The sequence below is a fragment of the Terrapene carolina genome, unplaced genomic scaffold (genome assembly GCF_002925995.2).
Source record: "Terrapene carolina triunguis isolate 2854851 unplaced genomic scaffold, T_m_triunguis-2.0 Scaffold142, whole genome shotgun sequence".
Lineage (NCBI taxonomy): Eukaryota > Metazoa > Chordata > Testudines > Emydidae > Terrapene > Terrapene triunguis.
This window is the reverse complement of record NW_020664493.1, coordinates 2,474,209-2,486,567: the sequence shown is the minus strand read 5'-3', so window position 1 is coordinate 2,486,567 and position 12,359 is coordinate 2,474,209. Positions and strand designations below refer to the sequence as shown.

Genomic DNA, 12,359 nt, shown 5'->3' with positions numbered 1-12,359 from the left:
TAACATTGGGCCAAATTTGACCTGACAATATCTTTTTAAGATCGTCCATGCAGGAAAATGATTATCCATTACAAACACAGCCCTTCTTTTTCTAAAAAAGTGATAATACGTTGCACTTGTAGAGTGCCTTAAAGATGAGCCTATCAAAGCACTTCAGGAACATTAATGAATTTAGCCCCACAACCCCCCAGAGATCTAGGTAAGCATTAGTATCCCTATACTGAGACAGAGGAGTGATATAATTTGCCTAACATTACACAACAAAACAATGACAAGGCTGGAAGTAGAACCCAGAATGTACAACTGCCAGGCCTATGCTCTAACCACTAAGCAATTTTTCACTAGTTTTCATGTATTTTGAGCAAACACGCCTTGCATGACTTACCCAGTGGTGTAGGAAGTAATGTGAAGTTACACAGCATGGTCTGTGTACACCACCCACCATCCTCTTGCCTTATTTTCACTAGGAAAAATAGTGAGTTCTTGTTAGCCAATAAGTAGTAACAAGGGTAAAATCCTAGTTAAGGCAAGGCAGTACATTGGCTTAAAACGAGTCAGCAGAAATACTAGGCTTTCCACTTTACCTTAACCTGCTAACTTCTGTTAAAACTACAATCTGCCTTTGCCTTGGTTATGTTTTCACTGCCAAAAAGGTTTTTACAAAGAGACAGGATATTCCCTTGTGTTAGTTCCCATGCATTAACTAATTCAAATTCAAACCACACCCTTTTTCCTAGCAGAGTCCTACCCTTGTAGAGCATGTGCCCCTCCACCACTTGCAGTGGACATGTTTCTCTGTCACTGCACTTACCCTTTGCAGCCCAGAGGGGGTTTAACCATCATGTAGTGCCTTGGGAGCAGGCAGCTGGGGATGAGGAGACAAATGCCTCTATCTTACCTAACCCACGTGCAGCAAATTTCTTCTCCTTTGCACCCACCCTCATGGGGAAACATCCCTCCTGGGAAGGGCAGGGGGAAAGCAGTGTGGCCTAGTAGGAGTAGTCACTAACTCAACAAGAAGTTTCAAAGTGGTAGCCGTGTTAGTCTGTATCAGCAAAAAGAACGAGGAATACTTGTGGCATCTTAGAGACTAACAAATTTATTTGGGCATAAGCTTTCGTGGGCTAAAACCCACTTCATCGGATGCATGCAGTGGAAAATACAGTAGGAAGATATATATGCACAGAGAACATGAAAAAATGGATGTTGCCATACCAACTCTAACCAGACTAATCATTTAAGGTGGGCTATTATCAGCAGGAGAAAAAAAAACTTTTGTAGTGATAATCAGGATGGCCCATTTCAAACAGTTGATAAGAAGGTGTGAGTAGGGGGAAAATTAGCATGGGGAAATAGTTTTTACTTTGTGCAATGACCCATCCACCCCTAGGCTTTAGTCAAGTCTAATTTAATGGTGTCCAGATTGCAAATTAATTCCAGTTCTGCAGTTTCTCATTGGAGTCTATATTTGAAGTTTTTTTGTTGAAGAATTGCAACTTTTAGGCCTGTAATTGAGTGACCAGGGAGGTTGAAGCTTCTCCAGCTGGTTTTTGAACGTTATAATTCTTGAGGTCTGATTTGTGCCGGCAGGCCCCCAAGCCCCGCCCACTGGAGACCACGCCCCTCCCCAAGACACCCACTCTCTGGCTCCACCCCCATACAGACCGGGCCCCTCCCTCTAGTCCCTGCTAGCGTTCTAGCCCCGCCCAGTCCCAGCCCCGCCCCTCTTTCTAGACGAGCGGGAGCCAATGGGGAAAGAGGACTAGTCAGGCCGCGCCTCCAGCGGCGCGATCGCTTCCGGGGTGAAAGGTTACGCGGCGTTGTCCAAGATGGCGGCGGGAGGTTTCTGTTTGTGCTCGCTAGTCAGGTGAGGGGCGCCTCAGCTCCGGGGTTTGTTGGAGGAGGGAAAGAAAATAGTCCCTCCGCCTCCCCGCTCCCGTTTGCCCGGCCCGCTGGCTGGGGCGCCATTACCCGCCCGCAGGGGAAGCGGTTCGCTTCCTCCCGTGTCTACCCCGCAGCCGCAGGGCCGGGGCTTCCTCCGTGCTCGCTGAGTCTGCCGGCACCCGCCACCCGAGCGCTCGTCCCGCGCCGGGCAGGCGTCGCGCGGCTGCGTTCTATGCGGGCTGGGCCGGAGCGCGGCACGGAGGTGGCCTTGGCTGCGGGCCCCTGTTGCTCTTCCCCTCGAGCGCCGCTTGCTCCCTCCCCCGGGGGCGGGCTCTTGGCTCACCCCAGCTGCTCCTGCCTTAGGAGCTGTCGCACTACGGGCCGCCCTTGGAAAGGCTCCTGAGTCACGAGTCCTGGTGACTGTCAGTGAGACGCAGGCTACGGCTGCACTGGAGGCACTGCAGCAGCCCAGCTTTGTGCAGATAGGGTTGCCCCCTTTCTGATTACTGGTCACGGGACTCCCGAGACCCTGCCCTGCCTCTCCCTCTATGCTTTGCTCCCTCCCCTCCCAGCTGGGCTTCCTCTGCTTCGGGGCGGGGATGGGAGCTGCTGCAGCCTGCAGGTAGGAGAAAGCCCTGACTGAGCAGAGGCTGGTGTGGATTAATTACCTGGATCCTACCCCGGCCCTGCAGTAGCTGGACTTCTGGTGTCCAGTCAGTACATCTGACCGGACACTGCAAGGTCCCCTTTTCCACGGGACTTTGCAGTTAAAAACCAGGCACCTAGCAACCCTAAATTGCACTTGGACACACAAGCCAAAATCTGGACAGGTGGCAACCCTAAGTGCAGACACTACAGCAAGAGGAGGGGTTCTTCCATGGCCGCAGGAAATCCTCTCCGAGAGCCAGCAGCTAGGTCAGTGGAAGAACTCTTCCAGTGCCCCAGCTGTGTCTAACTACATCACACAGGGCATGACATTGTTCACAGCTCTGAGTGGTGTAGTTATGCTGACTTAACATTGTACTGCAGACCAGGCCTAGTGCTCCTCAGTGCCCAGGTCACCTCTCAAAATGGAACTTAGGTTCCCAAGTCACTTAGCCATTTTTGAAAATTTTACCCCAAGTCTCTTATATGCTGTACTCTAGGTGTGGCATCTTGGTGACTCTGTGCCTCCCACTTGCTCAGAAGAACCATACAGAGGTGGCTAAAGCAAAAAATAGGGAGTATGGACTCCTGGTTTTTGTCCTCAGCTTTGCCACCCATTTGTGAGACTTTAAAGAAGTCTTAGTACTTCTGTACCTTAGTCTTCCCATCTGCAAAATGGGATTACACTGATTTACCATGTGGGTTATGGGATGCTTGATTTACTGTTAATAAAACAGAAAATGACTTGCTGTGTTGCTGTAATGTATAGGATCATCAATCAAAGATCAAGGAACTGTATATTCCCCCTCCCTTCCCCCGCCTCCCAAAAATAGTCCCTTCCCCAAAGAGTTTACAGTGGTTATGAGAAGCTGGAATAGATGGATGAGACAATCAGGTGAGGAGGAAGGGAAGGATGAAATAACCTGCTTCCTTTATTGCTATCGTGTAGTAAACAGCTGTCAACTCACCACCTGCCCAGTCAGTGTCTGTTGGCAGTAGTCTATAGGAGTTATGCCAGAGATAGCTATATTTTGGAATTTTTACTTTATTATAATTTTAGATCACGTCCATAAGCTTAGTTGTAACCTTCTTGTCTATTGCAGTCTTCCAAGCAGAGGTTTGAAAGCAAACCAGTAATAAGCTAGCTGTTAAAACAAGGTGCTGATATCCATTACCCCTGAGAGAGAATAATCTGAGAAATTGCCTAGGAAATATATATAGTATTTACTGTTTTAAATCATTTTCTTCCATATACTATTTTTTACAAATGATGTTTGAATTTAATTTCCCCTGCTTGTTCCAGGTTGCTGTGCTCATTGTTCATCCCTGGATTGTTCCTAAGTGGAGCTTTATGTCTCTGTTTGGTTGTACTACTGTGGGGAATACGGCTGTGGCTACAACAAAGGAAAAATCAGTTGGCCTCAACAGGAAAAGATGGGAAACATCAATTGGTTGTTGCATTTTTCCATCCATATTGCAATGCAGGTGGTGGAGGGGAGAGAGTCTTGTGGTGTGCCATAAGAGCACTGCAGAAAAAGTAAGTGCACATGCTTAGCAAAATGCAAGTTTATATTGCAGTCTGATTTTTCCTGATACTTTTTATGGTATTATCTATGCAGTTTTTGGCAGCCCATATATTTAAGTAGACCACATCTAATCCAAACAGTTGCCTGAGGCATTCAAACACTGCATCTTAAAACCTCTTTACCCTTTTGACATATCCATTGGTCTACACTACACTCTTCCTCCTTTTTACTTTTGGTTTGCACTAGAAGGACCAGTTCTGCAGTCTTGAAATTTCATCTTCTGAGTGGGAATATCCTGCCCTGCAAGTTGAATTCTACTAAATAACAACATGGTTTCTTTTAATTAGCCAAAAAACAACCCCGCGTTTTTGCAGATCAAAGAAATGTGGTTTAAAAAAAAAAATCTGGTTCAGTTAAACCAAACCCAATATTGTTTAAGGCCAACATGTTTAAGACCGAGACTAAAAGTTTGTTTGTAATTTTGAGACGGAAATAAGTCTCAGTTGCATAACACGTGACAAATTTTTATAGAAAAAGATTTGTGAAATTCTTCTTTACTATACTCTTTCAGGTACAAAGATGCAATATATGTTGTCTATACTGGCGATAAAGATGTCACTGGAGAACAGATTGTAGAAAGTGCTTTCAGAAGATTCAACATCAAATTAACTCATCCTGTGAAGTTTGTGTTTCTAGAAAAACGTTACCTTGTGGAGGCCTCTCTTTACCCCCACTTCACTTTGCTGGGTCAAAGCTTAGGGTCTGTGTTTCTTGGTTGGGAAGCTCTTATGAAGTGTGTCCCTGATGTTTACATTGACTCAATGGGTTATGCCTTCACGTTGCCTCTGTTTAAGTACTTAGGAGGTTGCCGTGTTGGGTGTTATGTTCATTATCCAACTATCAGCACTGACATGCTTTCTATGGTTAGGAGTCAGAATGCCAGATTTAACAATGCAGCCTTCATTACAAGGAATCCCCTTCTCAGCAAACTCAAACTTGTCTATTACTACTTGTTTGCTTTTGTATATGGATTGGTTGGTTCTCGCAGTGATGTCATTATGGTTAATTCTTCATGGACCCTAAATCACATCCTTTCCCTCTGGAGAGCTGGCGCTTGCACAAGTGTTGTGTATCCACCTTGTGATGTTCAGACATTCCTGGATATTCCATTACATGAGGAAAAGAGCACCACAGAATATTCCATTGTCTCTCTAGGACAGTTTAGGCCCGAGAAGGACCATCCTTTGCAAATCAGAGCCTTTGCTAAATTCTTGGAAAAGACAGCTCTGGGGCAGCAGTCCTTGCCAAAGCTCATCCTGATTGGAGGCTGTCGTAACCAACAAGATGAGCAGCGTGTAAACAGACTTAAAAAGCTTTGTGAAGAGCTAGGCATTGACAAAAAGGTGGAGTTCAAAGTAAACATTCCATTTGAGGCGCTAAAGCAGTACCTGGCAGATGCAATTATCGGTCTGCACACCATGTGGAATGAGCACTTTGGAATTGGTGAGTACTTTTCCTTGACTTTAAGCACCTTAAGGCTCTGAATTCAGCTGGGGGAGGGGAGCTTGCTTTATGAACATGAACGAGGTACAGAAATAGGGACTTGCTTACCCCATTCCACAAATGGGAAAAGTAAGACCGACCGTACCTCTCTGGTATGCGTGCAGGATGAGACAAGCTTGCATCCTAATGGATGGACTGATTACTTGGCTGTGGCTTCAGCAAGCTGAAATAGATGTAATCAGCCATTACTAAACTACAGTTAACAAAAGTAGCAACAGAAGTGACTTACGCTGTACAGGACCATGATGTAAGTAAAGCCTGTTCAGTCAGTTCAGAAGCATAGTCTCTAGCTGATAGAATTTTCCTCCTATATAGTATCTTGATGGTTTTTCTGTTACTGTCTTCATTCTCTTTCTTTGCCTACTCTTGCTTCTCACCTCCCCCTAAGCCTTTTTTTTTTTTTTTTTTTTAACAATACACCTCTACCCCGATATAACAACATGGATTCGGCTATAACACGGTAAAGCAGTGCTCTGGGGGGGCTGCGCACTCCGGCGGATCAAAGCAAGTTCAATATAACGTGGTTTCACCTATAACGCGGTAAGATTTTTTGCTCCGAGGACAGCATTATATTGGGGTAGAGGTGTATCTACTTTGTTTCCACCTGTGAGAATCTGTTTATTGTCTTCCGTTATTGGCTTTTTCCCATTTCCTGCTATTTCCTATTGGATTTTTCCCTTTACTAAAACTGCTGAGACTTTTCATTCTTGCTCCCACTTTGCTGCGGTAAGGAGATAAATATTAGCAACAGTGTCAATTGTAACATAGTTAGCTGATTTCTCTTATGATTGTGCAGTGATCAAAAATGTTTTCTTCTGTGTTCTGGTCCCGGCTCAGTACTTAGAATTACCTTCAATACCAGTAAATTTTTGTAATGGTTCCTCAAAGGAATTCTGGGCCTGTCAGGTCACAAGATATTGGACTTTTAAATCCGCAATTATAATTTTGCTCATTTCCACACCCACCCTCTTCCCAAAGACTTCACTTTTTGCCAGAATAGCATGTAGACACCCCACTCAGATTATGGCCCTGAATTCCAGGATGATTTAGCAGCTCACCTTCCAGGGTTTTTTATCTTTAGAAAATAGGATTCCAAGCTTTAGGATATAATTACAGCATTATTTTCTACCTCTGGCAATTCTTGAGCTTAACAGCATTTAAAATGTCAGAACTGCAGCAAAGAAGCAGAAAGGCAGTAATCAGAATGGCTGTCTTTTTAGGGTTGTTGTGTAATCTATGGGGGTCGAATACAAATGCTATGTACTATTCAATTCCAGCACTCTTCTAGTATTCGAAGGTGTTTTAACTATTTGACTTCAGCTGTTGCTAGTCTCTGGGGTTAGCAGTGTGCCTAGTTCAGTGCACCTTCATTCCGTCCACCTCTACTCTTTTCAATATGTAGCTTTTTATTCAAGTCATATTGTGTCTATTATACAAATCAGACTAGTGAAATATACTAAAAATCTCAACCTAGAAATCCAATGTTACAGTATGAGTTGGCTGTAACTTGAAAGATATGGCTAAAGCCTCTGGATAGCAATGACAAACTGAAACAGATTTTCTTTTGTTATAAGGCCTGCTACTCTTGTCAGACTGAACTTGAACTCAGATGTCAAACAACAGTCAGATGCTAAGAAATTAAATGATAAAACAGCACCTAATACCAGTTTAGAATTCTATCACTGTATGTCTTTTCCCTACAGTTTTAAGTGTTCTTGAATCCATAAGTAGAGATGGTCTTCCCCCCTTCCCCTCCCCCAAATTTTGATGACAACATTTAAAAAAAAATTGTCATCTTTCTAGAACACTTTTCAGAGTTCAGATGGAAAAACAAATAGAAAACTGGTTTTCCAATATCCCCCCCAAAAAAGGCTGAGTGAGCAAGCACTTTTGGTTTCACAGAAAGTTTTTATTTTTATCCAATCAGCTGAAATCTTCATTTTTTTAGTTGCCAAAAAAAAAATATGAAAATGTTGGTGTAGGTTTTTCAATGAAAAATGTGAAACATTTGGGAAAAAATGGTTCTGAAGTGTCTATTTTGACAAAAAATTCATTGAAAAAACACTTCCACTGAAAAAGCTCAACCGGCTCTATGTACGTATGAGAACTGTATTCTTAATAACATGTTCTTTGTATCTTTCCAGGAATAGTTGAATGTATGGCAGCTGGCACAATTATTCTGGCGCACAATTCTGGTGGCCCCAAACTAGATATTGTGGTACCCTATGAAGGACATATTACAGGATTTCTAGCCGAAAATGAGGACGATTATTCTGAGACCATGGCTCAGATCCTTTCTTTGTCTCCTGAAAAGAGGCTGGAAATCAGACAAAATGCTCGCCAGTCTGTGAACAGATTTGCTGACCAAGAGTTTGAAGGGGCGTTCCTATCGTCTGTGGAGCAGTTATTTAAATAAATGTCATGTTTGTGTACATGGATAAAAACTTTTTATACATATGTCACTTGTAAATATTTTTTCTAATTTATGCAATAAAGAGTCCTATACATCTATTAGAACATCAGCTCTGCGCATTAAAAGATTTTTATTAGGGGAGGGAGAAAACCCCATTCCATGAAAATTAACTTTTTTCCAATGGACTTACAGGACACTACTAAAGTTTCTAAATTCCTAATGTTTTCTCATGAGTAGTAGAGCTGCATGTGGAAACTCCTCATATTTAGGTTATTTTAAAGTTATTGTTTTTTTCTTTTGGAAGACTTCTTGCCTTAAAACAACAGGCAGGGAAAACAGATTGAGTGGCATGCTACAGTGGAGGAATTCCATTTTTTAAGATTAACACTTTGCTGATTTTGATAAGTTTTTTGTCTTGAGCATCTGACTTATCTCCAGGGTTAGTGGTAAAAGACTATTCTGAAGTTTCCAGTGATGGCTCTGCTTGCTCTTTGAGTACAAATGGCCACAATGAATGGTGCTTTGTATTTCTGATGCAAACCTTAATACATCTCTACCCCACTATAACACGGTAAAGCAGCGCTCTGGGGGGGGCGGGGCTGCGCACTCCGGCAGATCAAAGCAAGTTCGATATAATGCGGTTTCACCTATAACGCAGTAAGATTTTTTTGGCTCCCGAGGACAGCGTTATATCAGGTAGAGGTGTATTACTAAATCCTCCCTGAAATATTACGTAAATCTACCAATATATATATATATATTAGGTACTCTCCTTTCACAATGTAAAAGAAAAGTTCAGTTTACAGTTTCTTTGCTTGCATTCCCTAATGCAAATTTTTCAGACATCTGTCTTAAATCGGAATAAACACTATTTTGCAGCCTTAGCTGTAGTGTTCACTAAGGTTTAATCCTACAGTGCTTTTAAAAAAAGCAGGAGCAGAGGTATAATTACTTGCAGCTGTCCCTTGTATTAACCATTTCTTTCTTCCTTGTTTTCTCCTACCCTCCTGTGTTTTTTTTCCTATTTTTAAAGAAAATTGAAAACTTGATCAGACAAAGCCTATTCCAGTGGGTCACAAATTTGGACTTTAAACTACTGCTTAGTGTAACATTGAAACATTGTATTCTAATAGTTAAAACACTGCAGCAGTAGACTTCTGCTTTTAACAAAAATGGTTAGTTTGCTATGGCCTACTATAGGCTTTTTAAAATATTTTAGCTAAGTAAAAAAGCTAGTAAGAAGGGCAAAAACTATTGAAATCAAACAGTTTTATTATTTGTGTTCCTTCCATTTAAATAGTATCCACACAGCTAACATCTAAAATTTGAGAGGAGTGGGGAGAAAATGACACCTGGAATAACTCTTTACCATGTTTTATCCTCTTCCAGCTGTCATAATTTTTTTTGCATAATGGCACTTCTAATTAGAAATTCAGACACATAACATCCTAGTGGTATGAGTAAACTTTGCTGCTATTATTAATCATTATAAAAGAGTCTAAGTGTACATGGTGCTATACAAAATAAGAGCTGTGCAAGTCAAACTATGGGTTCCTGTCTCTTAATGGTTTACTAGCAGGAGCTACAAGCTGTACAGGACAACATATAATGACTGAAAAGCTTCACCAAACAGATGGATTTGGGGGAGGAGAAGTAGGGGAGTAGGTGTAGGATAACTGGAAGAGTGCACTTCTGTCATGTGGAACAGATAAAAGCACAGAGTCAGGAATGTACTAAAGAGTGGATAGAGAGGGGCAGTGTAGATGAGTAAAGATATAAGCAGGAGCTGAGTTTGCTTTTCATTTTGGCCAGAGATTTTTTTAAAGGATTAACTTTAGCCACTTGAATAAGTAGCCTGAATGTTGAAAGTGCAGCATGTCAAGCAGCTCCCATTTGTTTCAAATGAGTGCTCAGCACTTGGAAAAGCAGGCCACTTCTTCAGGTGCCTAAATATGGATTGAGGAACCTAACTTTAGGCACCTGTTTTTAAAATATTGGCCCTGCTATGGCTGTATCTTCCAGCAACTTATGAAAGTCTTGAAGCAGCAGTCAACCTCCTATTTTAGCTGATTGCTGCTTCCTGCCTGCCTTCTCCATTACATATGTCAGCAGTAAATGGATCAGCGTTATTGTCTAAAACCTCATCAGGTCTCCCAGGTATTTCACTAGCTAAGCTTTCTTTCTCTTCTTCTGGTTTGTCTTTGTTTGCTGACTGGATTGGCACCTCTCTGACTTCCTCTGCCAGAGAAGTTATCACTTTTTCTAGTGATTCCACCAGCTCATCCCTCAATTCATCTTCAGATTCTTCAAAGTTCCTACATGTTTAAACAGAGAAAATGGATGTTAATAAAATGTGTCACCATTATTAGCTGTGCTGGTCTCAAAGCTCATAAGGTCTCCATTTAAAAAAAATTGTTTTGTGAGGAGTATAAAAGCTGGGTATGAAATTTAAATATTTTCCTGCCCCCATTCCTCCATCCTGGTAAGCTCCACTAAAACTACAATGTAAGTGATGCAGAGACAGCCAATGTTATCGTTGTTGTATCTGCATTTTTCTATACTTATGGTGTAGAAAGCATTAGTATTGGCATCTTCATGAACTAATTTAAGTTGACCTAATTCTGTAGTTTAACAAGATCTAAAATCCAATTTGGCTGCTAATAACTTTCTCTGTTTAATTACACTGTGAAAAGTCTAAAGGGACAGAGAGGATTTTTTTTTTTAAGCAACTTAGCCTGCTGGGCCAATTTTCCTAGGAAGGAATCTGTCCATTCATAGCTTTTTCCTCGTCTGGAGTAACTTGACTTAAGTTACCTTATCCACAACAGTGACTTACGTGTCATCATCATCAGATCTTGGCTCAAGTCTGTTTTCATCGGTATCGATAGTGGAGCCTGTTTCTGCATTATCTTCCTTATTCTCTTTTGGCGGCCAGGGTGATAATGTCCCCTCTGGAGAGTGGGGGGGGGAAATACCTGATAAGTGTACATAAAATATCTAAAACCACTACAGAAATTCTTGGAAAGGATTTTGTTCAAATCACAACAATGCAAACACCAGACTTCACTGATTGCCATTGTTGCTGTTCATAGAAATATTTAGATAGTTATAGCTCCCTAATCATGTTTACTTTCCAACACAAAACCTAGGGGGTGGGAGGGCAATGCAGATCTGAAAGTTCAGAGAAGACTGAATTTTAAAAGTTGCTCTGGTATTGCTTAAGGGCCTTATTCTGCAAATAATCCAACTGGAATGAATGTGACTAGTTGGGTAGCAAGGTATTTAATGTGAGCAAAGGTGGCAGAATTGGGTCTTAAGTCTGGTTTATTAGACTTAATCGCTAAAAGATAAATCAGCTAAAAGTTAGTGATCCTATTATAGCACTCGCTCTATAGCTTGTTGAATATGGGTAGTGAGGTTTTAGCCTGGTTCAAATTTCTTAAAAGAAGTATATGGGGAGAGAATAATATTGTCAGGATGGGGTAGTTTTTAAAATAGCCTGACATGCATGTTAGTTAGCTAGGGAGTATTGATTGTGCAACTTCAAATGAAAGAATTTCCCCTGTAATCCATTTAATAGACTGGTGTTTGACACATGCAATTGAACTGGTTTTAAAGGCCTGTTCAGTTAATTGGCATTAGAGCATGCAAAACATACTCATTTCCAGTTGCACTAATTATGTTATGAAAATTGTTTTACACTTACTTTTTGGCAACATGCACTGTAACTTTGTGTTGGTTTTTTTCTTTTTAAAAACCATCACCCTAACAATATGCTGCAACCTAACTGATTAGGGCTCAATGTTGATTGTCTTATATGTGGAATTGTACCATGTTCGATCATGTAAAGTCAGTTATTGTGTTTATGCCATCATATGCTATAACTTGTAAAAGATCTATAGCAATTTATGTTGATGTATCCAAAAACAGAGTGCAGCTAGTAATGTATGGAAGATTTTCTTATGTCTTGGGAAAGTGTTTTGAAAAAATGTTTATTGCCAGAGATAGCTTTCTCGAAAGTAATAGCAGCTGAATTCCCATTCTATTCCAGTTCTTGTCCCCTGACAAAGTGAAACTGATAAATATATCAAAATAATGCTGGATAGAAAAAATGTGCTGGCTTTGTGAAATTAGTAAGTTGCAAAAATTCAGTGGCAGTTATAATACCATCTGGATCCCCCTAGCTCTAAAATACTAACCATCTACTAAATGACTGAACCCTTCTCTTCAGTCTTAATAGTTTGCCAAGTGATTAAAATATTTTTGTTTCACAAATCCTCTGCTAGCTACAATAAGAACATTGTAATCAAAGAAAAACTCCCTCTGGA

General features: G+C 41.3%; 2 protein-coding genes across 2 annotated transcripts in view; one reads left to right on the top strand and one right to left on the bottom strand.

The window, feature by feature from the left end:
• Window positions 1-1,809: 1,809 nt before the first annotated feature.
• On the top strand, window positions 1,810-8,108 carry LOC112117661 (GDP-Man:Man(3)GlcNAc(2)-PP-Dol alpha-1,2-mannosyltransferase). The gene is made up of 4 exons (XM_024215700.2): window positions 1,810-1,867; window positions 3,833-4,066; window positions 4,627-5,558; window positions 7,763-8,108. The coding sequence occupies exons 1-4, from the start codon at window positions 1,830-1,832 to the stop codon at window positions 8,032-8,034; spliced, it is 1,476 nt and encodes a 491-aa protein (XP_024071468.2). The 5' UTR covers window positions 1,810-1,829; the 3' UTR covers window positions 8,035-8,108.
• Window positions 8,109-10,007: 1,899 nt separating this feature from the next.
• Window positions 10,008-12,359, bottom strand: part of LOC113406862 (serine/threonine-protein kinase Nek5-like) — a 46,398-nt gene continuing 44,046 nt past the window's right edge. The window contains exons 21-22 of the mRNA XM_026653654.1: window positions 10,868-10,982; window positions 10,008-10,346 (exon numbers count right to left, since the gene is read on the bottom strand). Coding sequence (XP_026509439.1) covers window positions 10,094-10,346; window positions 10,868-10,982 — 368 coding nt within the window. The 3' untranslated portion in view covers window positions 10,008-10,093. The remainder of the gene's footprint in view (window positions 10,347-10,867; window positions 10,983-12,359) is intronic.